Raw genomic sequence first — 20,973 nt, forward strand, 5'->3', positions numbered from 1 at the left:
TCTTACCAGCAGCAGGAAGTAAAAAACGGAAGAGAGCACTAGGTTGGGGTGGCCTCCTTGTATACAGAAGCAGGCCCAGGCCTCCTTACCGGTCCAAGACCCTGGAAAGGAAAAAGCCGAAGAGGGACCATAGTTCAGGCCTGACTTTGCATGAACAGCAACTCCACTAGTAAACAGGGGTGCTCCATCTCAGACTTGGACTAATGTGACTGGCAATCCTTCCTGCCCCAGTGCGCTTGAAGAGGAACAAAGAGAAGGAACAGAGACCTTGAGTATGCTTTCCTAGTTCACAGTAATTAATGAAAGCAAATGCTTTGTTCTAAGCCTGTGCTTTTAAGTCAGTGTATTAAGGTGGTATGGCAAAGGATCTCATAGCACACAGCTGTTAAGTATTGGAAGTGAGGACGGAGAGAAATATGCAGTCTGTGTTGAATTGACCTACAAACTAACCTGCCCACCAGTGGAGACTGAGAAAGAGCAAAGAAGTAGGAGAAAAAATAGGAGAGCTGGGTCAGAAAAGGAAGAATTCCAAAAAGGACGTGGTTATACAGTGTCAAGTCATTAAGATAAGCTAAGGACTAAATTTTGGCAACTAGAAGACACTAGTGAACCCAGCTAGAACTATGCTAATGGTGGCAGGAGTAGTCTTGAGAATAACAATGAGAATGGGAATGGTGGTCTCAGCCCCAAATGCATGTTGCTGTGAAGACGGAAGAAGCCTGTCCTACCTCCCCATTCCCATGTAACTGGTGTGTGGTTCAGTTGGGGGAATCAGGATTTTAAAAAGATCTCCCCAAGTGGTCCTAATGCACAGGCAGGGTTAAAAACCACTGCTTCAATGGATTGAGAATTAATGGACAGAAAGTACAACATCTTGGGCAGGCCAGGTACTTTTAAGAAGTGAGAAAGGGTGTATATGAAGGTGTACAAGTGGGGGGTTCCTGTCTAATGCTCTATTATCTGTTAGGGGAGGGGAGATTGGTGGCTAAAGTAGAGAGAAGGTGGAGGTAGAAAGGATTTAAAATGGGCATAGCCTAGTAATAGCTGCTGACAATAGGTGGGAGGTTGAGTGAGATAAATATTAGAAGTAATCAAAGTGTCACCATGATTTTGGTGTGGCAGGAGTTTGCATATTCATGACAATTTTCCATTGAGAAATACATGGCCCACGGGGAGAAGCAAGATGTGGAATCTATACATAGTGAAATGGGTTGAATTAAGTCTAAGCCACCAAGGCCATTTGTAAGTCCCCTGGTATTTTCCTTTTTCAATTAAAAACAGTTGAACGAGAGATCTGCAAGGGTCAGAACTCACTTCTAGAGGAAGAAAACACTAATTTTCAAAAATTACATCTTAAAAATCTTGTTTATATTCTACATTTCGATAACACCTAATAACATAACATTTTTGGCCAGAAGTACATTTAACTAGTTTTCAAGATGGAGAGAAAAACTGCGTGGTTTTAAAAGACCACAAAAAAATTAAAAAATATTGTGTATTATGTTTTGACACCTTAAAAAACCCCTCTGGCTGGAGAGAGACCATCCCTTCCAGAGCTTTCTGATTCTTAGAAATAGCAAAGGACTCAGCTAGCAGCATGTTTTTGATGTGCAACCTAACCAGGTATGATGAAGCCATACCCCCTTCTAGCCAGCCTGTACACCCCAGGAAGCAATCATCCTAAGGCCAGGTACCAGGCAACTGGATACCACACTGAAGGCCCAAAGTCCTCAGAATTATTCAAAACTAGTCATTCCTAAACCATTCACCATGCCCTGCCTTGTTTTTCTGGAGGAAACCCCAGTTCAGGCTCGGGCCTCAACTTATCCCTTAGTCCTGTCTTCTGCCTCCTGACTCTAACCCAGTGTCCCTCCTTTGGCCCTGCCTGGCAAGCTGTGTCTCTTATTCTACAGAAACTATGAGTAACATTATAAATTTTTCTCTCAATGGCATTAACCTTTCCATGTTGTTACTTAGTCACCTTTCTAAAGACAGACCTGGGCACAAAACAACATGAACACCTGAGGAAATGATACTTAGCCACGCATATTCCCAGAAAGAGAAAATTCAGGTTCACAAGCTTGAGTAACAAGTTAAGGCCCAGACCAGTGCATACAAATAAAATCTTTAAAAATAAAAGGACATTACTTCATTTTAAAGCTTTAGAGTACCATATTCTGAGATGCTGAATTCACGACTCAGACAACAAAAAAATAAAACATGCTGTTGCTATTAGTGCCCATCTCCTGCAGAATCACTAGCTGAAATGTAAAACAAAGACAGTAGGGTATGATTAAGTGGGATCACTGAAAATTGATTTTTACATGCTCTGAAGTACTGAGATTGTCTTAGCAAAAGATTACCAATAACTAAACTGGTATTTATTACACACTATGTACTCAGGGTGATTTTTTTCTTCCAATTATTTCTTTCATTCTTGTGAGCCATACTTTAAAGTCTTCACCATTATGATGCTGGAAAATACGTGACATTTTCCCATGAAACCTACGTGTACTGAACAAATTGAAAAATCATGGATGTAATATCTTACACAAATGTTTTACTGTCAATTGTGAAAAAATGACTGTCACTCACAGACTAAAAATTCATTCATATATTTTAATCCACTTTTAAAAGGTTGTTTCCATCCATCTAAATATAGCCTTGATGGCATCTTCTTTTCCACATCATCCTTTCTCAATATTTCCAGGGGACCTTTCAGGAGCTTGAGGGAAAAAGTATGGGAAATAAAGACATTAACAGTTTCTACAACGAATCATACACAAAACATCTCTACACTTAGGGAGGGAAATATAAGAGCACCTCAGACCTCAGGGGGATGGTCACCAGCATATTGAAATGTTCCTTTGTAACCACAGCAGAGCCTGTAGTTCTCGGGTGACGGCGCACCGGAGCCCCTGGAAGGCTTGTAGCGACCTGCCAGGCCCCAGCCACAGGGCTTCTCACTCAGCAGGTTTGAGGGGGAGAACGTACTGATGCTGCTGGCCTGGGGACCCAGGCATCTGTCCTCAGCACCTTCCACTCTCTTCCCCTTGCTTTCCCACTTCTGGACCTTGCCAAGATTGTGGTCCTTCATGAACATCTTTAGGATCTGCCTCATTCGTCAATAACTCTGCTTAAAAATTTTTATGTCCAAAATTTGGCAATTTTACCACAGTTTCTTATGTCTATTTGCAGTGGCAGAAAACTATCTTCTTTTGACCCTAAGTTTGTTTTGCTGGACTTGTTAAAAACCTTGTAATCCACACTCTTCAGCAGTATCACTCGTCTTCCTTGTGTCTTTTCGGTGTTGCTGTTGCCAGGAATTTGACTTTTAGCTGTTTTGCAATCTTGACAAAGGTAAAAGCATTTCTGGGCCACTTTAAGTTTAATGCTAACAGCAGAATTCACTGATGTCCTCACCTTTACCTTCTGTACCAGTTTTCTGATGGAGAAGGAACCCATACTGACGGCTGCTACCATCAGTAACTCCACTGTCATTACAGGAGCGGGAGATAAGGAAATACTGACAAGGAAAATGGGCAGCTCAAGCAGTAACAAAGGAAGCAGCCGACAGCAAGAGCAAACTGCTTCTCCCACCCCTCCCCCCAGCCCATGAACCACGACACACGCTGTAAGCTATACCCCCACCGAGACCACACCACAGCTGCTGGAGTGAGCCACTCTGTTCTCGTCCCAGCTCCGACAAGGTTCACCATACAGAACACTGAACACAGCTTCTAATGCTGAGGTTTTTACATAGCCTTCTCCTCAGGCAACAAAAAGTGTACGGTTCAGAACTATGGTAATAAAGCCAAAATAAAACAAAGACCTGAAATGAATCATACATCACCAGGAGCCTTTGCCTAGAGACAAACTGGAGAACCCGTCACATCAGCAACGACAGGGCCAGCCCACCGCCTTCCCTGTGACACTCTAACTTATTCAGCTCTATGTGCCTTTCATGATTAACTCTGCTTCTTTACTTTGCAGTGTCAGAATTCCCAATGCTGTGGTCTAGATTGTGTGTCTGATTCCAAAATGCCATGGTATGTCGGATTAATCTATTTGGGATTCATAAATAGTTTAATACCTGCCTGACATATGGAGTGCTACTTAGCAAGGGATGCCCTAAGCATAACAGATGAAGAAGCTTAATTTCAGCTTTCGGTCATTTTGCTGCCCACACAGGCTTGTTTGCATCCTGTTTCATAGCCCAGCAAAACAATGTCGTCTGAATTTTTAACTGCATTTGATTTCTAAAGAATTCAAGGTTAAATGTCACCTATTTATCAAGTACACACCACTCTACGAGGATATATTCTGTCTCTCCCAAATTTGGTAACACATGAACAGCTACTAATTTCCTCTGCTGAATAGTTCTTCTTACCAAAAAGCAACACAAGAGTTTTGATACAAATGAAGTTGCATCTGAAAAATAATCACAAATTCCCTTAATCTCATAAGCAAAACTAATGTTAATGAATGATTCCCATTCAAGTCGATAATGTCTTAATTTCTGTCCATTGTGGAAAATATACAAGATTTAGATTCAGGCAGGCAGACTGTAGCCAGCAGGGAGAAATAAGAACCCTGAAATAAGTAAAAACTGGGAACTCAGTTCCAGTTATTTCTTTTGAGCAGACCAAATACATGTGAGCTCAAGGATTTTCCCCCAAGGAAGTCAGGCTATCAAAGTTTTTTCAGCAGATTACAAAACCCAATTTTGAAATTATCTTCTGTTGAAAGGTAACAGACTTTTCTTAACTTATGACATTCTACACTATAACATATTAAAAAGGAAATTTAAAATTTAAGATTGAAAACACATTCAATTCTAGGGTTATGCTTCTGGAACACATTCATACAGAAAACAAGCAAAATCAACTGGTTAATAATTCTGTAAGCATGCTCTTGCAGCACCTTAAAATGAGCACGATTTACAACCCTGTGTTGCCAAGTATTTGTGTGTTTAGTGGCTATTTTCTTAGGCAATTAATTTTCTTCCCTACTTATTACAGGTAGATAATGACACTGTTGGGTGATCCCTGCTCAAAGTATTCAAAACATTTAGAAAAGCATACCCAAGAAACATGATAAATATTCATAACATACTGTTTTAAATATATGGATCTCAGAGTGACTCAGGTCTATCAATGAAAAACAAAAGATTATAATCCAGAGCAGAGAAAGTCTGAAAGTCTGGGATTTTAGTCTTGGCTTGATTATGTGAATTTGCAGAAGTCACTAAACTCTGTGACTGTTCTTGTCTCTATAAAATGGTGGCAGTCACCTACCTTTACATCATAGAGATGTTTAAAATGCAAGTAAAATTGTATAAATAGATTTTTAAAATCACAGGTAGAAAAGTAACATGTCATGTTAACAGGTTTAGGTAACATATCATGAAAAAAAGATGCTACCTTAACTATGGAGGTGTCAAGAGGCCACAATCACAGGACCGATCTCTGCATGAGCTACAGGGCTTAGTGCATAGAAAATTATGCCCGTGGATTTCTCCCTTAAGTCCAACATGTTACATTAGAACTGTGTGCCTCAGGACACTGTGGGAACTAGGTGAGAGAGCACGTAGTGCCATTTTACATACAGCAGACAGTTTATTTTCTAGGCTGCTATGGGTGCAGCCCAGAGGAAGGGAAGTAAACTCACTACTGCATGAGGAAGGGGTGACTCCCAGGGGTGCTGGGGTGGCTTTAGCACTACTCCTCACCCCACAGTCTCCATCAGCCCCTCCCTCTATCCTATGCTTTATTATGGACAATTGACATGTTCTTGGTTTTACATAAAGTACTATGTAAACTTAGTTTCAAGTCCCCCTTTCCAACTAGACTCACGTCAACAAGGAAATTCTGTAGCCACCACTGATAAGGACAGTAAATTTTAAAGGGAATATGATAGAGCAGCCCACGACTGCATTCTGTATGAGAAAAGGGACAACCGCATTTCAGGGAAAGGAGACTGTCCCATTCAGCACCTATTTAAGCACAGAAAATACGCAGGAGCAGGAGAGGCAGCTCCTCTAGAACATCACCAGAGCGGCAACACTGAGAAAACGATTCTTGTGCATTTCAGAGTAAATGTACTCAGTTCAGACAGAAAAGAGCCCTTCTGTCAACCAAGCCCCTGAATGACAGACACTCTTGATAACACCTTTTTAGAAAGGTGGCTTTTCTCTGGCAGCTCTAGGCAATCACTTATTCCTCATTTTGACAAAGTAGCATCCAACTTCAGGCGTGGCTATATATATAACTCTACATGCAGCTGAGCCATCATAAACACACCAAGCATAAAGGCATGTCAAAAAGACATTTTTTCCACCCCAAAGTATGGCCCCAAGAAGCCATTATTATAATAGAGTGTGAATTTCTGCTGCAGGTTACTGACCTATAAATGAACAACAGAAGTCCCTAGTACATAAAGGTTTACACTGCCACAAGAAGTATTAAGACACAACCCACTATTTTAAGTTTGCTGTACACCTACACCACCTTCTTCACCACACCAATCTGTATATGTATGCATATATATATATATATATATATTAAGGTCCTCTTTCGGTAGAACATGACCTTTGGAGATGAAGCAGAGCACAGTGCAGCTGTTGGCAATCCCATAAGACCAACCAGAGGGAAGGAAGAAGCCCCAAGGCCCCTGCTGCTGGTGTCTCTTCTGAGGCTCCAGATTGAGAATCTGGTGAATTTACCTTATTGGCACTCTGAGTGAATGAAGACCAGACTCACAGGCAAGCTTTACCTTGTATAAACACAATTCCATACACAGGTCTTAACTCAGTGTTTAGAGCTGTCTGGAACTGGCTGCAAATTTGGGACTTCCTCAAATGATTATTAAAAGCACAAACAGTATGCAAAAGCAGTTCCTAGAGTTTCAAGAAAAAGACATACCTGCAAAAAAGCAACAGCTCTAAATAGAGCTGCAGGGAACTGTTGGGATGGCAATAATAGGGTAGCAAACAGAGCACACAGGATGGCCTTTTCTTAAAAAAAAATTGCTGCCCCAATATTTTAGTTAAAAAACAAACAAACCAGCTTCCACAACGTGATTTTCTAAGAGAAAGAATCCACTGCTTTGTTTGAAGAGGAGTCAGTCCTGGAGGTGAGAGGACTGGGATGTCAATCAGGACATGCAGGACTCCGTAACACCGAGTGCGGTATGGGTCTGACACCCCCAGCCGGCTCTCGGGGTGAAGCCCTGCTCTCTAGCTGTATCCAGGGTTCTTCTCCTGTGGCGTTTTAAAAAACGAAGCTGCAGCTGAGTCAGTGGCTTTCTCTGAGGCAGAGGTCCGGGCCAACCACTCGGAGTTTGGAGATTTCTGGGCCTGTGATTCTGGTGTGATTGGTTCCATTGCATCCACGTGAACTGGCAAGGTTGTTACAACAACGGTGAGGAGGAAAAAAATTAAGGGGAGACAAATTAGAATGAGAGACACTCTGACACAAAATCTTAATCCTTCTGTTTTAAGCCCTATTAACCCAAGTGGCCACATATGGTTGCTTTTTCTTTACAAAAAAATTAAAGCAAGGAGTACCTCTCCACCTGAGAAAATGGGTTTAAGTGAACAAATGAATACATCCAGTATTACAAAATTATACTGCAATAATTACCACTTCATAAGTACTTCCGTGCTAAACACTGCACTACATAAATACTGCACACTTACAATCTCATTTCCTAATTCAAACCCTTAGGTAGACACTGTCATTGCCATTTTCTGGATCAGAAAACTGAGGCACATAGAGAGCAGATAAATTGTTCAGGGGCACAAAACAGCTGGTCAAGTAGCAAGATTCAAACTCAGATACTAGATTTCAAGCCCTTTGCTCTTTCTATCACACCCCTATTCCTCCAACATGACAGTGTCACCAATAGATAGTGCACAATAAAGAAAACAGTAGAAAAAATCACATCATTGGGCCAAGTGGTTTTCAACGAGGACACTAAAGACACTCTGGACATGGTAATCATTGCTTGTGCCAGGCTGTCCTGTATATTTCAAGACACTTACACTCTAGACCCCATCCTACTGAATGCCAAAAGCATTCCCCAGTCATTGTGACCACCACACACTGTCCTGGTGTTTCCAAATGCCCCCTGAGCAGAGTACCAATCACCATCGCACACACTCTGTTTAGAGTGAATATACACTAAAATATAGCAAAATCTAGGAAAGTTTCATTTTTACCCCATCACTCAATAACTCCACTCCCAGAAATGTAACCTAGGCAGTAATTTTCAAATTGTGGATCACAAAGTCAATTTACTGGGTCATGATCAGTACTTTCTTTTTTTCTTAATGAGAAGGGATAAAAAATATCAGAGTGCACCCAAGGATTTATTTCCAACTTACATATACACCCACATATATGTTCAAATATGAATTTCTTACTGTGAGTTACTGTAAAAAAAAATCTTTAAAGCTATTACTCTGTGGCACATATACAAGAGTTTCTTGAGGGTAGCAGCTTGCAAACATTTTGAAATCTCAACCACAGCAACAAGAAACACATTTGACACTGCAACCCAAATATCCCTCCCTCTCTCTCTCACATACACATACACTCACACACACTCACTCACTCATATTTAACTGAAAATAAATTTCACAAAACTATACCTACCATTACTATAAAGTCATCAACCACAATGAAAAGAACTCTACCCTAGAAACTCTTGTTTTTGCTATATATTTCTTATTTTGGTAAAATACACATCAAATTTACCATTTCAATAATTTTAAAGTGTAACGTTCAGCAGCATTAAGTACATTTATATTGTTGCACAACCATCATCACCATCCATCCATCTCCAGAACTTTTTTATCATCCCAAATGAAGTTCTGTACCCATGAAACATTAACTCACCATTTTCCTCCTTTCCCAGCCCTCATTCTATGTTCTGTCTCTATAAATTCAACTATTCTAGGTACCTCATATAACCGTAATCATACAATATTTGTTCTGCTGTCTGCTATTTATTTCACTTAGCATATGTCTTCCTTCATAGTATGTAGCATTTGTCAAAATTTCATTCTGAATAATGAAGACTTTCAGGCTGAATAACATTCCATTGGACGTTTATACCTTATTTTGATCATCCAGCAGTATACACTGGGTACCACTTTTTAGCTATTGCAAATAATGCTGCTAGGAATATGGGTGTACAAAGATCTGCTTGAATCCTTGCTTTCAATTCTTTTGGGTATTACCCAGAAAGAGAATCACTAGATCGTATACATAGTTTGATGTTTAAATTTCTGAGGACCTGCCATACTGTTTTCCACAACAGCTGTACAATTTTACATTCCCAGAAGCAAAGGGTTCCAGTTTCTCTATTTTCTTCTTAGCACTTGCTGTTTCCTGGTCTTTTTTTTTTTTAATACAGCCATCGCAAGGAGTGTGAAGTGGCCCAAGAACAGCTTTTGCACATGCTCTCCCAGTGAACAATGCAGTATTTTTCACAACAGTGCAAAATGAAATAAAATCCAAATGTCCATCAAGAATGTTTGGCTGTAGTATATTTATCATATTCGTACACTGGAATACCATATGTATGGCAGTAAAAAAAAAAAGGAATGGATTTTGGCAACCAGGAAAACACATGAATGCATCTCAAGAACATAACTGGGCAAAACTTAAGACTTACAAAATATGACATTCCACTTACACAAGGCTAAAAAATGTGCATAACTAGACAACATATTGCTTAGAGACATATATGTCTGCTAAAACTACTTGAAAAAAAGGATGATAAATGATTAACAAAATGATATATCAGGATAATGGTTATTTCAGAGGGAAATGGGAAGATTTTAAAGGTAACATTCTTTTTCTTAAAGTGAGTGGAGGGACCATGGATATTTGCTGTATCATTTCTCTTTACATCTTAAATATCTTCCATAAATGTTCTTTTATAGCCATTCAGTATTTATCAGAAAATTTTTTTAACTTTAAAAACCATTTAAACTTTAAAAAGACTTCGTGTGCAGTGAGAATCTGCCCTATGACTCCTAAGACAAGGACCAGCTTAAAATGGAGTTACTGAATCTAATCACAGGGTTAGAAAAATATTGAGAATAACCTCTTTAACTTTAAGATTCTGTTCACTTACTCATACAACAGTGAGATCGTTCTGCATGCCGAGTATTATTTTAGATGCTGGGGGTACAGCAGTCAGCAAAACAGATAAAAATTCTGGCACCACTGGCCTGGTAAGCAGAATCTGCCATAAATAATAAACAGGTTAACTGCTGGGTACCCTTCTGACTGATGCTCTAAGGATACATATCCTATCCCAGAGAGAGGAAGGTCAGCAAAGGCTTTTGGAATGAACAAAATAGTCAGGGCTCTAAATATATCATCTTATCATCCCAATTCTCCTTTAGCTAAAGCCACGTGTTCACTTTTTGAAGGAATGGGATTTATACACCAAGGGCTCTGATCTGCCATTTTGATGAAGAAAATCATCTCAAGGAAATGAAGTCTGGTTTTTATGTGAGTTCCTTATGTTTCTTATCACTAAAAAATCTCAAATTCTAGAGAAAACAACCCATTTTTTCTTGTCCAGCTACATTCTTTAATATCACATACAGCAAATTCAGTTTAGCATGAGGCACAGAGTTGCAGGGCATTCCCTGTTCCTGTGTATCAGACTTGAAAGCAGGTTCAAACAGCTCCTCACTAAGGTCCAGGGGTGGCTCTGTACATCAGACACCTGCATGTAACAAAGCTGAAAAGGGAAGAGGAGTGGGGACACAAAGGAGAAAATAAAGGTGCTACATTTTCAAGAAAGATCTACTTAATAACCCTATGAAAAGGTCCTTTTCCCTAGCCTTCTGTTAATACTAGAGCAAAAGACAAGGAAGACATGCATGCTGCTACTTTCTGCTCTTCACCTCTCTAGCCTTGTTAATATCTTTAAATTCAGTCCATTTCAACTCAAAACTTTCCACCAGTGGAGGAGGGGAAAGGAGAAAAGATTTGTGGCTGCATGTTTAAGAAAGAAGCTGAATTCATCACAATGACAGGGGAGAGTGTTGGCAGAGATCTGAGCTATTTATTCTTTTAGGAAAATCCTATAAAGAATGACACAAGGAAGCCTCTACCTGCAGTCTTGTTCATCACACTGGTGAAGAGTCCGATAACAGATGTATGCAGCACCGTGATTTAGTGCCAGGAGCTGGCCCCTGATGTGTATTAATACAGCGGCAAAGCGGAACGCACCTCTCTTCATCACTCATTTCTATAAAAGAGGTGGAATCCGAGATGGCCCGATGTTAGGCAGAGCAAGCCCATTTGTTCTCCTGACTGATGGTGTGGGCTCGGGCTATGTCCTTCACCTCCGTGGGGCACTCAGGTTGTGGGTAGGAAAAAAAAGGAAAATGTTCAGTGAAGCAGGCCTTAGTCAACAAGTGAGAGGAGTTGGGCTCAGCAGGGGAAATGTTCAGTGCTCAAGTCCTATTTAAGACCTCCTAGTATACCTCCCAGTTTAAATAAGGAATAAGGATTTTAAACTCTTCTGAATAGTTTTTCTCCTATAAACAATTAAAAGCTAGAAATAGAAGCTAGATATTAAGGAGAAAAACAAGAACTAAAAGATAAAGAAGGGAGATTGTGCTGTAATGCTTCCAATACCACAGACTGGATGAGGATCTGGGTTTTGATGTAGAGCCATACTTGGGAATCAACTCTATCTTACATAAGACAGAACACCTGCAGTGTGTAAGAGGGCAGCTCTAGTGTCATGGGAAAACTGGTCTGACTTTGGCTTTGCAATTTATTGACATGTGACCTCTGGGACATGATTTAACCTCTCTTAAGTCTCAGCTTTCCCATGTGTAAATTGGAAATAAAAAGAGCATGTACCTTATAAAATTGCTACAGAGATTAAGTGAAATAATGCATGCAAAGCATTCAGCTCAAGGCATGGCCATATGGACATCACTAAAATACTTTTACTATAATCATCAAACCTGTGTTAACATTGTCCAGTATGAACCATTATCAGGAAGCTGTCCCCAACAGCAGCTCAAAGAAGCTAATTTCAGAGTATGCTGAAACTTACTAAGCAGAGGTAGGGGGAAAGAATCCCCTATCTGTCTGAGGTCTACTCTTTATTAGCTATCAATTGCTCTGATCTATATGAAGAATTGTCTGAAGAAAATTAAATAACTTAAGATATACTCAATTCCTTCATAATGAACTCACCATCATTAAGAAAACTACCTATCTGTAGTTACTTCTGATAGGTCCTTCAAACAGATATGACTTTTTTTATCCAAAGCAATTCACCCTAAATTATACTGAAATAACACAAAGGATTTCCTATGATTACTAATTACATTTAACCATCTTCCCTTAACACCAAAGAAAATTATCTGCAGACATCCAATATTCTTGCATAAAAAGAAAAGTTACATATTTATGATAGACATAAATATGTAACTATCCTCCTCTTTTTCATTTAAGGATAACATATAGTAAAGTGCACAAAATCACAAATGTACAGCTCAATGGATCCTTACGTATGTATATTCCCACAAAATCCCCACCTCATCCATGATAATAGAGCATTCCCAGCATTCCAGAAGAGTTATGTCCTGTCCTGGTCAGTATCCCCACCACAGATGAACAGTATTTTGGTTTCTTCCAACTGGTTTTGCCCAGAAAACTAAAAGGTTTTAACTTGAAAATTGTTTTCTTAACTAGAAATTTCATGATAGGTAAAATATTAGTACTCAACTATACATAAAAACAGTTGAGAATGTATTATACAGTATACCAAATAAGAAAGGACATAAATCCATGTGGCTCTTTGGCTACTGACCAAACTGCCACCCTGTCTGGATTTTCATTAACACAGACCTAATTTCCTGTCTGTGTTAAACAAAAGCACAGATGACTAAGGATTGCTGATAGTGGAATATGGGGACTCACACACAAGAAAGCCATGTGATACAGTGAAAAGGCTTGGACTTCAGGGTCAGAGAGAAATAGGTTTGAATTCTTAAAATACGCATGACCTTCTGTACAGAAAAGCAGAACAAAAAAGCATCCTAGAGTATGGGAGAATATATTCGTCAACGACTCATCTGATAAGGGGTTACACACCCAAAATATATAAAGAACTCATATGCCTCAACACCCAAAAAACAAATAACCCGATCAAAAAATGGGCAGAGGATCTGAACAGACATTTCTCCGAAGAAATTCAAATGGCCAACAGGCACATGAAAAGATGCTTCACATCGCTAACCATCAGAGAAATGCAAATCAGTACCACAATGAGATATCACCTCACACCTGTTAGAATGGCCACTATCCAAAAGACAAGAAATAACACATGTTGGCGAGGATGCAGAGAAACAGGAACCCTCCTATACTGTTAGTGGGAATGGCAGTTGGTACAATGGCTGTGGAAAGCAGTATGGAGGTCCCTAAAGAACTAAATACAGAAATACCATTGATCCCATAATACCACTTCCAGGAATTTACCTGAAGAAAACAAAATCCCTGATTCGAAAAGACATACATATACACCCCTATGTTTATCACCATGCTATTTGCAATAGCCAAAATATGGAAGCAACCTAAGAGTCCACCAATAATAGATGAATGGATAAAGAAGAGGTGGTACATATACACAACGGAATTTTACTTAGCCATAAAAAGAAAAGAAAAATCCTGCCATTTGCAACAGCATGGATTGGACCTAGAGGGTATTATGCTCAGTGAAATAAGCCAGGCGGAGAAAGGCAAATACCATATGATTTCACTTATTTGTGGAGTATAAAAATAAAGCAAAACAGAAGGAACAAAACAGCAGTAGACTCATAGACACTGAGAAGGGACTAGCAGTAACCAGAGGGGAAGGGTTGGGGCGGGTCAGTGGCGGGGAGAGAGTGAGGAGGATAAAGGGGCACAATAATTCACAATCATAATATAAGGTGGTCACGGGGATGGTAGTACAGCATGGAGAATGCAGTAAATGATTCTGTAACATCTTTTTACATTGACAGATAGTAAGCGCACTAGAGGAGGTGAGTATTTGATAATGTGGGTAACTACTGAACCACTGTTATACATCTGAAACCAACATAAGATATTATCAATGACACTTCAATAGAAAAAATTTATATATGCATGACCTTAGGCAAATTACTTCTCATATTCTCAGTTTTCCCATGTAAAATGGGAAAAAAATGACCTACCATATCATAAAGGTTATATGAAAAGGTATATAAAACATGGAATTTAGTGCCTAATACACAGCAGGTGCTCAAGGAATGATAATGACAAGTACCTGCACTTGGGCTAGAAAGAGACGCTGTTGCCACAGGTTTCCGTTTCCTCTTGATGTCACGTGAACATGGGGGTCCCAAGTGTATGTTTGCCTGTCTGCAGACATGAGAAAGAAAAAACATTGTTTCAATTTAGTAATTCTTATTGTAAGACATGTTCAGCCCCAATGAAACCCTTGACCCATTAGAGACACCCACTAACAAAATGTGCAACAGCCTTTGCCATCACGTCAGTACAAGATTATTCAGAACTAATCATAACTCACTCTACACACAATGTACACCCCATTCTAAACTTTTTACCTGATTTCAGAATAGCAGGCATTCAAGATTAACTTCAATAAATATGTTTCATTACATGCTGTTTTCTGTACAATTATTTTTCATAAAAACTGAATTGTAATTGTTCCAAACTCACTAATGAAATACCTACTCCCAAGTGGTAATATATTAAAAAATTTAATGCTGCAAGAATACAGGTATTCGCACAGAATTTTAATAAAAAGTTTAACCCTTCTATCACTATAAATCTAGATTTTGAATAGTGTCTGTATTGCAAGTTATGCAAGTTTGGTTTCTATGATTTTTCAAGTATGTTAATTATGAGCTAATAATATGTTCATCTGAATATTCAGCTTTTTTTTTTAAGTGAGAGCTTCAAAGCTAAAAAAGGAAATGATTCTATGAAAGACAATGGACTGAACACTGAAACAGCTGGTATGCTATTTTAGCTACCCACTTCCTCTTTTCTTCTCAAACTAGGCAGATCCTACCTCTGATTAGGGACCAAGTTGAGTCTCACTTTTACACAAAACTTTCCTTGACCAGTCAAGGCTTTATTTACCATGAATCATTATTTAACTGGTGTAAATAATTCTTGTTTCCCTAAAGAGGCTTAATTTCCTAGAGAACAGGGACCACATTTATACTTCTTTCATAATTTTCCAGTGACTACCAACCTCAGCACAGGCATGTAGCTGATTGTCATTACATGTATCTGATGATTAGAGCTGATATGAACAGTTGTAAAAACCAAATGACTAATTGTACACCTAAAAGTGGTTAAAATGGTAAATTTTGTGTTATGTATAATTTACCATAACTTTAAAAAAATAGCCATATATAACATTTTAAAAGGAATTTAGTAAAATTATACCAGATGCACTCCTAATTGGTAGTCCTACTTAGGGATAAAGTCTTGTGGCTTAATAATCTTAAAATTGGAGCCACAGTCAAATTTAAGAGAACCTAGTTAACTAGGCACCAAGAGAACAGCTGAATGGACAAATTTCCCTACTCAGAGGGCCCCCAATCTAGCAACTCCCACAGTTTAAAAGCATGCACATACACACTTGTTTTCTCTAAATGGCAAAAGCCTAAGAGTCAATTCAATTATAAACGAGAAGATAAGAATTTAGCTAAAATCACAAGAAATTTTTTAGAATGCAAAGAACACTACAACAAGCACATTTACAAGGTAAAGTTGGTGGTTTAGAAAATTCCACCCGTCACCTTTTTGAAACTCTCTATATGGAAAGAGTTAAATTAATAAGTACCTTGTGAATAGTTCATCCCAAACCTCCAAAGTGAAACTTAACTATAAATGTGTAAAGCAGGGAAAACAATTCATTTTTCGTACCTTACCTAAGCCCTGGCACTAAGTCTAAATCAACATGCTGATTTAATAATAAAAAACCCAGATGACAGAATGTTAAAGGAAGACAGCCTTCGGTCTAAAGAAAAAGGTGGTAATTCCCTTTGAAGCCAAAAACATAGACAGAAAAGAATGTGACATTACAAGATTTTGTTTTTGTCAAAACAGAGAAATGTACAGGAGAGAGCCTCTATCTTTTCCACAAACAAGGTACTTGAGTGCATAAAGACCCAAACTCAAACTGTCCAAGCACTTTGCTCTATTCCAATCATGCTCCCCCTAAAGTCCTTCAGAAAGGGGAATGAGTCAAAGGGTCACCGTTTACATTCAAGCCCCTTTCTTCTTTACCTTAAGCCCATTAAAGGGCTCTCCAAAACTTCTGATTAAATGTTAACATAATGTCTTCAAATTAAACTATGTTATTGGATGTCACAATAGTGGTTACCCTTGAGCTGTGGAGTGTGGGGAAGAAAGGATAGTGACTAGAAAAGGCACAAGGGGATTCTGGGATTCTTCCTGGTAATGTTCTGTTTCTGATTCTAGATGCTGGTTACTTGGATATGACTTCATGAAAATTCACTGAATGTACATTTCTTGTACACTTCCCTGCATGTGTATTATCCTTCAATAAAAACACTGCCTCTTCAAGATCAATACTGACCAAATGCTGAGTTCTACAAAACAGATACAAAGTGAAAAGCATAAGAAAAGTATTCAAAAGGGTTCTAAGATATTAATTGTCAGAGTTATCAACTTGGGCCAAACTAAGTAACTACTGCCTTTTATTTACACACCATCCAACATTTTCATAGTTTTTGCATGTTTGATACATGTCTGTAAGATGGGTAAGAACACATATTATCACTCCTTTATGGACCTAGTCAGTAACATTTATCTCACATTTTCAAGGAAAGGAATGACACATTTTGGAGTAAAAAGACGAAACCATTTATGTACCAAAATGTTTAAATTTTTAACCATTTAAAATGGAAATATGGGTGGTTCTTCAAATGCTTATTTATTTTAGTAAAATGAAAGGAAGTATTACTTACTTATCACTATGCACATAGTTTCGTACACTGCACGATATTCTTTCTATATGTCCTTAGGGGTCTGCTGTGGACGCAAAGGCTCAGTTGTCCTTATGATGCCCTGCCCTCTGGGCCATGGTTCTTGGATCCCACTCTTCCCTGCTCAGCAATGTTAAGGGCTTCAAGGTTAATTGGCCCTACATTAAATGACCCCCAACTGCTGAGCCTCCAGCCATTACTCCTCTCTGCAGTAAATGATCTACTTTCACCACCCCATTCTCACTAATGGTTACCTTGCAACATCCTGAATCCTTCAAATTTTGTAAATTCCACTGGTTGTAACTTAGGAAAGAACTGCAGGCTTTCCAAGGAACCCAAGTAATAAAGCTTATTAAGTCAATTGCCTTATTTTGTTATAAGAGTATGTTTGTGTGAACTACTTCCTTTCTACTCAGTGGTTTCTGTGCTGCTTTCTTTCATTGTGCACCTGGTTGTTACGGAGCCCTGGGGGTATGGGAGAGAACACAACAGTCTCTTCCTAAAGAACCTTATAGCCGCCTAGTTCTATTTCCAGCTGCACAGCTTCTCTAGTTCCAGAATCTGGATAAAAGAGAAACTGAGGCAGGGATAAAGAGAAGTCATGTTCAATTCCCAAAACTCAGTTTAAGGCTCTTTCCCTCTTAAAATATTTCTCTTAAGACTATTTCCAAGTTAGAGAGCTATTTCATAAGAGGTAGAATAACAGTACATTAGGTCTGAGTTCAGGAGGGGTATTTTTTCTCCCTACGTCCCTTCCTAGTAAAGATCTGGGGAAGGAGGAAGAGAAGCAGTCAAATTACTACAGACATTTTCCTTCTTTTCATCTTTAAGTGAACACTGGTAATGAGAGGGTTTGCAGCTTGGGAAAATCTATTTTTCCCTGTGAGGGCCCCATCTGCTTGGGAAGAACCTGAGAGGACAACGAAGGAAGAGGACCCAGAAGGAGCCTGGGAACAGGGAAGAGGGGCAAGCTGGGTGCTTGGAGCAGGACAATTTAAAGGGGACAGGCAGTGGAGCCCGCCACACGGTACAGAACATTCAGAACATTAGGACAGCCCTGTCCAGGAGGAAAGAATGATTTGTGTAGGGCTGGAAGGGCCCCTGGCATTATTTTGGGGAACCTCAGCACGGGGGCAGGCAACTGCTGTAGCCTCAACTTCCTATTCAAGAGGCAACTCCAATTCTTTGCTTATCCCAAGAGAATCCCAGGTCAGTAAATTGTAGACATAAGAATTAAGAAAAAGGAAGGAAAAATGAAGAGATTGGCCCCCCTCCTCATACTGCTGGAGTCTTTAACCCCCTTGGCTCCCTTTCTTTTCAATGTGTATTTCCTTAGTCTGTGTTATTTTACTCTGACAGTACCACTGTCTCCTCACAGATAAAAACTGAAAACGGACAACACACAAGCAAAGCATCGCACAGGACAGGGAAAGAGTCTGAGCTTCTCCTTCCCTCGAATGCGCTGGACCCCCTCCCTATTAGGTAGAAAAGGTAGAAGATTTAACTAGATTTTTAAGAACATTTTAAAGAGCAGTATACAGTTGCTCTTGTGCTGCAAACCATGTATTTCATGTGGGGGAGGGAGCCCTTTAACTAGGCAGGGTGCAAAAAAAGCTAGGAATCAGGTAAGCTGACATCTCTACCAACTTCAACTTCCTTCTCAATTGGAGTAGCAATGGTTACCAGAATCACATAAGGAGCTCTCACAAAATACCCCCCCCCACCAAGCTGGGGTGGGAGAAGAATCAGTAATAAGTTTATTTTTATGTTTAATATGAAATTTCTCCTCAGGAAGTTCTGATAAACTTCTATCTATTGTGAAAGTCACCGAGTTAAAAAATATATATACCAAATTTCCATAGCCAAGCTGGTCAATAAATAAGATCTAAATATTTAAAGAAAAACAGAATGATGAAATGAATATAAATTTAGATAAAAATATTGTTCCCCAGCATACCAGCAATTAACCTAGAAAAAAGACAGGCACTACATGTTTTGCACTTCAACTGATGGAGGATGCAATATCCTTCGGGCACTACTTCCTCCACAGCATGAGCGCTGGGGCAGTACATCCCCTAAAAGCATTACACTAAGGGGCAATTTGCAGAAAAGAATTGATGGGGGCAAAAATTGGCACTCAAAGCATTAAAGAACTCGTTAAAAATTCTTACTTCAGGAAAAGTCACTAAATTCATTTCATAAATGTGAAGGTGAGCGCTGAAGATTAACCATTAATTCAAAGAGTACTATGTACATCCACACATGAACACATTTCTATTTTATTTTTTTACTGCAGGTAACTTGCAAGATCAGGTGAGTTCTTAAACTGCCGTGTTACTTAGGAAACTGGGTAGATCACTATGTCCCTGGGGCAGGAATGTACTTTGAGGGGGAAAAAAGTTACTTTGAGAAATACATGATGCATGTTTAATAGAACCAATGTTGGCTAAAAAAATAACTGAGGTGACTATTTAGATTTCAAACAACGATGTTTAGACTCACTCCAAAACAGAAAAAACAGTCTATCTGCCAATGGCAAGCTAATTTAAGAAATAGTTCACCTTCAAAAATCACTCATTTAAGAAACCCACTGAAAAGTTCACTTTTTCTATGCAATAAAAATTAAAAATACAGTGAAAAAGAACTTGCTTGCTGTAATTTTTCTTAAACATGTACAAATAAGTAACGTCAGGAAAAAATTACTGATATTTCTAAGGACCAAAGGATATATACAGCATGTATCCCAATTAGGCTCCTTAATTACTATCTCAATTCTTTTTAACAAAAATTGAGGGAGGCCTACCCTGTGTAAAATACTATGCTGGATGTGGAAGGGTACATACACAATGACTGAGCTGAAGGCCTGTCCGCTGGGAGCCCACAACACAGTGAGGAAAGGCCAATACGTACTGAACTAATAGCTACAAGACACTGGGCTGTAATCAAGGGACTAGCAAAGTGCTAGGATAAAATAAGGGACAGAGGTTTAAATCTAGGAAAGTAGAGACCCCTTCCTCAACATCTGACTTTACCTTCAGGATTAACTGACGTTTATTAAATACCCAGTATGGGAAGTATTTCCAGACATACACACAGGAAAGGACCAGGTCTATGCCACTAGAAGCAGCTGGGGAGAGAAAACCACTTCACAATGACAGGAAACAGAGGTTTATCTAATAGGAAGTAATCCTGGCATTTCTACTAGTGTTTTCACTCAAACCTAAACCTCAGCAGTCTGAACAACCTGCTCGCTAGTACCTGAAAATTCTTCACAATCTACTTCCCTTGGTTAGTCCAAGGGTGGCTTATCATGAAGCTGTTTCATGACACCCACAGGAGCAGAACAGCTTCACGTCAGTTGGAAAGACAGGTTATTACAATGGCAAAACAGAGAGAGAGAAAATGCTGTCATCACTCCACTTAGGCAGCATGATGCCAGCCAGCTTGAAAGCTGCTGTAAACAAGCCCATCCAATGGAGGACAAAAGATCCAAGAACTGTGTACTACACAATGGGGAGTTCCAGTAGGATTGGGTAGTCTTAGGGACAACATTATAGCAGGAGCATTTCCTCCCACATGGCCAAAACTAAGGCACTAAGGAAGTAAGCAAGAGCTGCTGTGCACCGCAGCACCCCCAACAGATACAGGCCTCACAAAAGGTTCTCTCCCCCAAGCCCTGAGGTAAAACCCGGGGCTGTTTACTATGGCTCCAAAGGTCAAAATTAATAGCAGGAATTGAGTCTGCTTCTTGCTCTTTGAAACTCCTTGTCAAGTGGCACAGCCAGCTGGGCACACAACTCTGATATGCAGATCATAACGTTTGTGAACAGATAAAATGAATTACAATGAGCACAGCCTATCATATTTCAACTCTCTAACGGGCAGGAAGGTTTCTCTGTTTCACCCAAGCACTG

General features: G+C 39.4%; 1 protein-coding gene across 12 annotated transcripts in view; it reads right to left on the reverse strand.

The window, feature by feature from the left end:
- Positions 1-2,605: 2,605 nt before the first annotated feature.
- Positions 2,606-20,973, reverse strand: part of GPATCH2L (G-patch domain containing 2 like) — a 79,513-nt gene continuing 61,145 nt past the window's right edge. For 3 of the 12 annotated variants that reach the window (XM_057488287.1, XM_057488284.1, XM_057488285.1), the window contains 2 exons: positions 14,338-14,432; positions 2,606-7,398 (listed from right to left, as the gene is read on the reverse strand). In XM_057488287.1, the coding sequence (XP_057344270.1) occupies positions 7,156-7,398; positions 14,338-14,432 (338 nt within the window). In that variant the 3' untranslated portion in view covers positions 2,606-7,155. Of the gene's footprint in view, positions 7,399-10,146; positions 10,765-11,140; positions 11,387-14,337; positions 14,433-20,973 lie in introns of those variants that run through there. The other 9 variants (XM_036913093.2, XM_057488286.1, XR_008992438.1 and 6 more) reach the window with 8 other exon arrangements.

Source organism: Manis pentadactyla, chromosome 11 (genome assembly GCF_030020395.1).
Source record: "Manis pentadactyla isolate mManPen7 chromosome 11, mManPen7.hap1, whole genome shotgun sequence".
In the NCBI taxonomy this organism is placed as follows: domain Eukaryota; kingdom Metazoa; phylum Chordata; class Mammalia; order Pholidota; family Manidae; genus Manis; species Manis pentadactyla.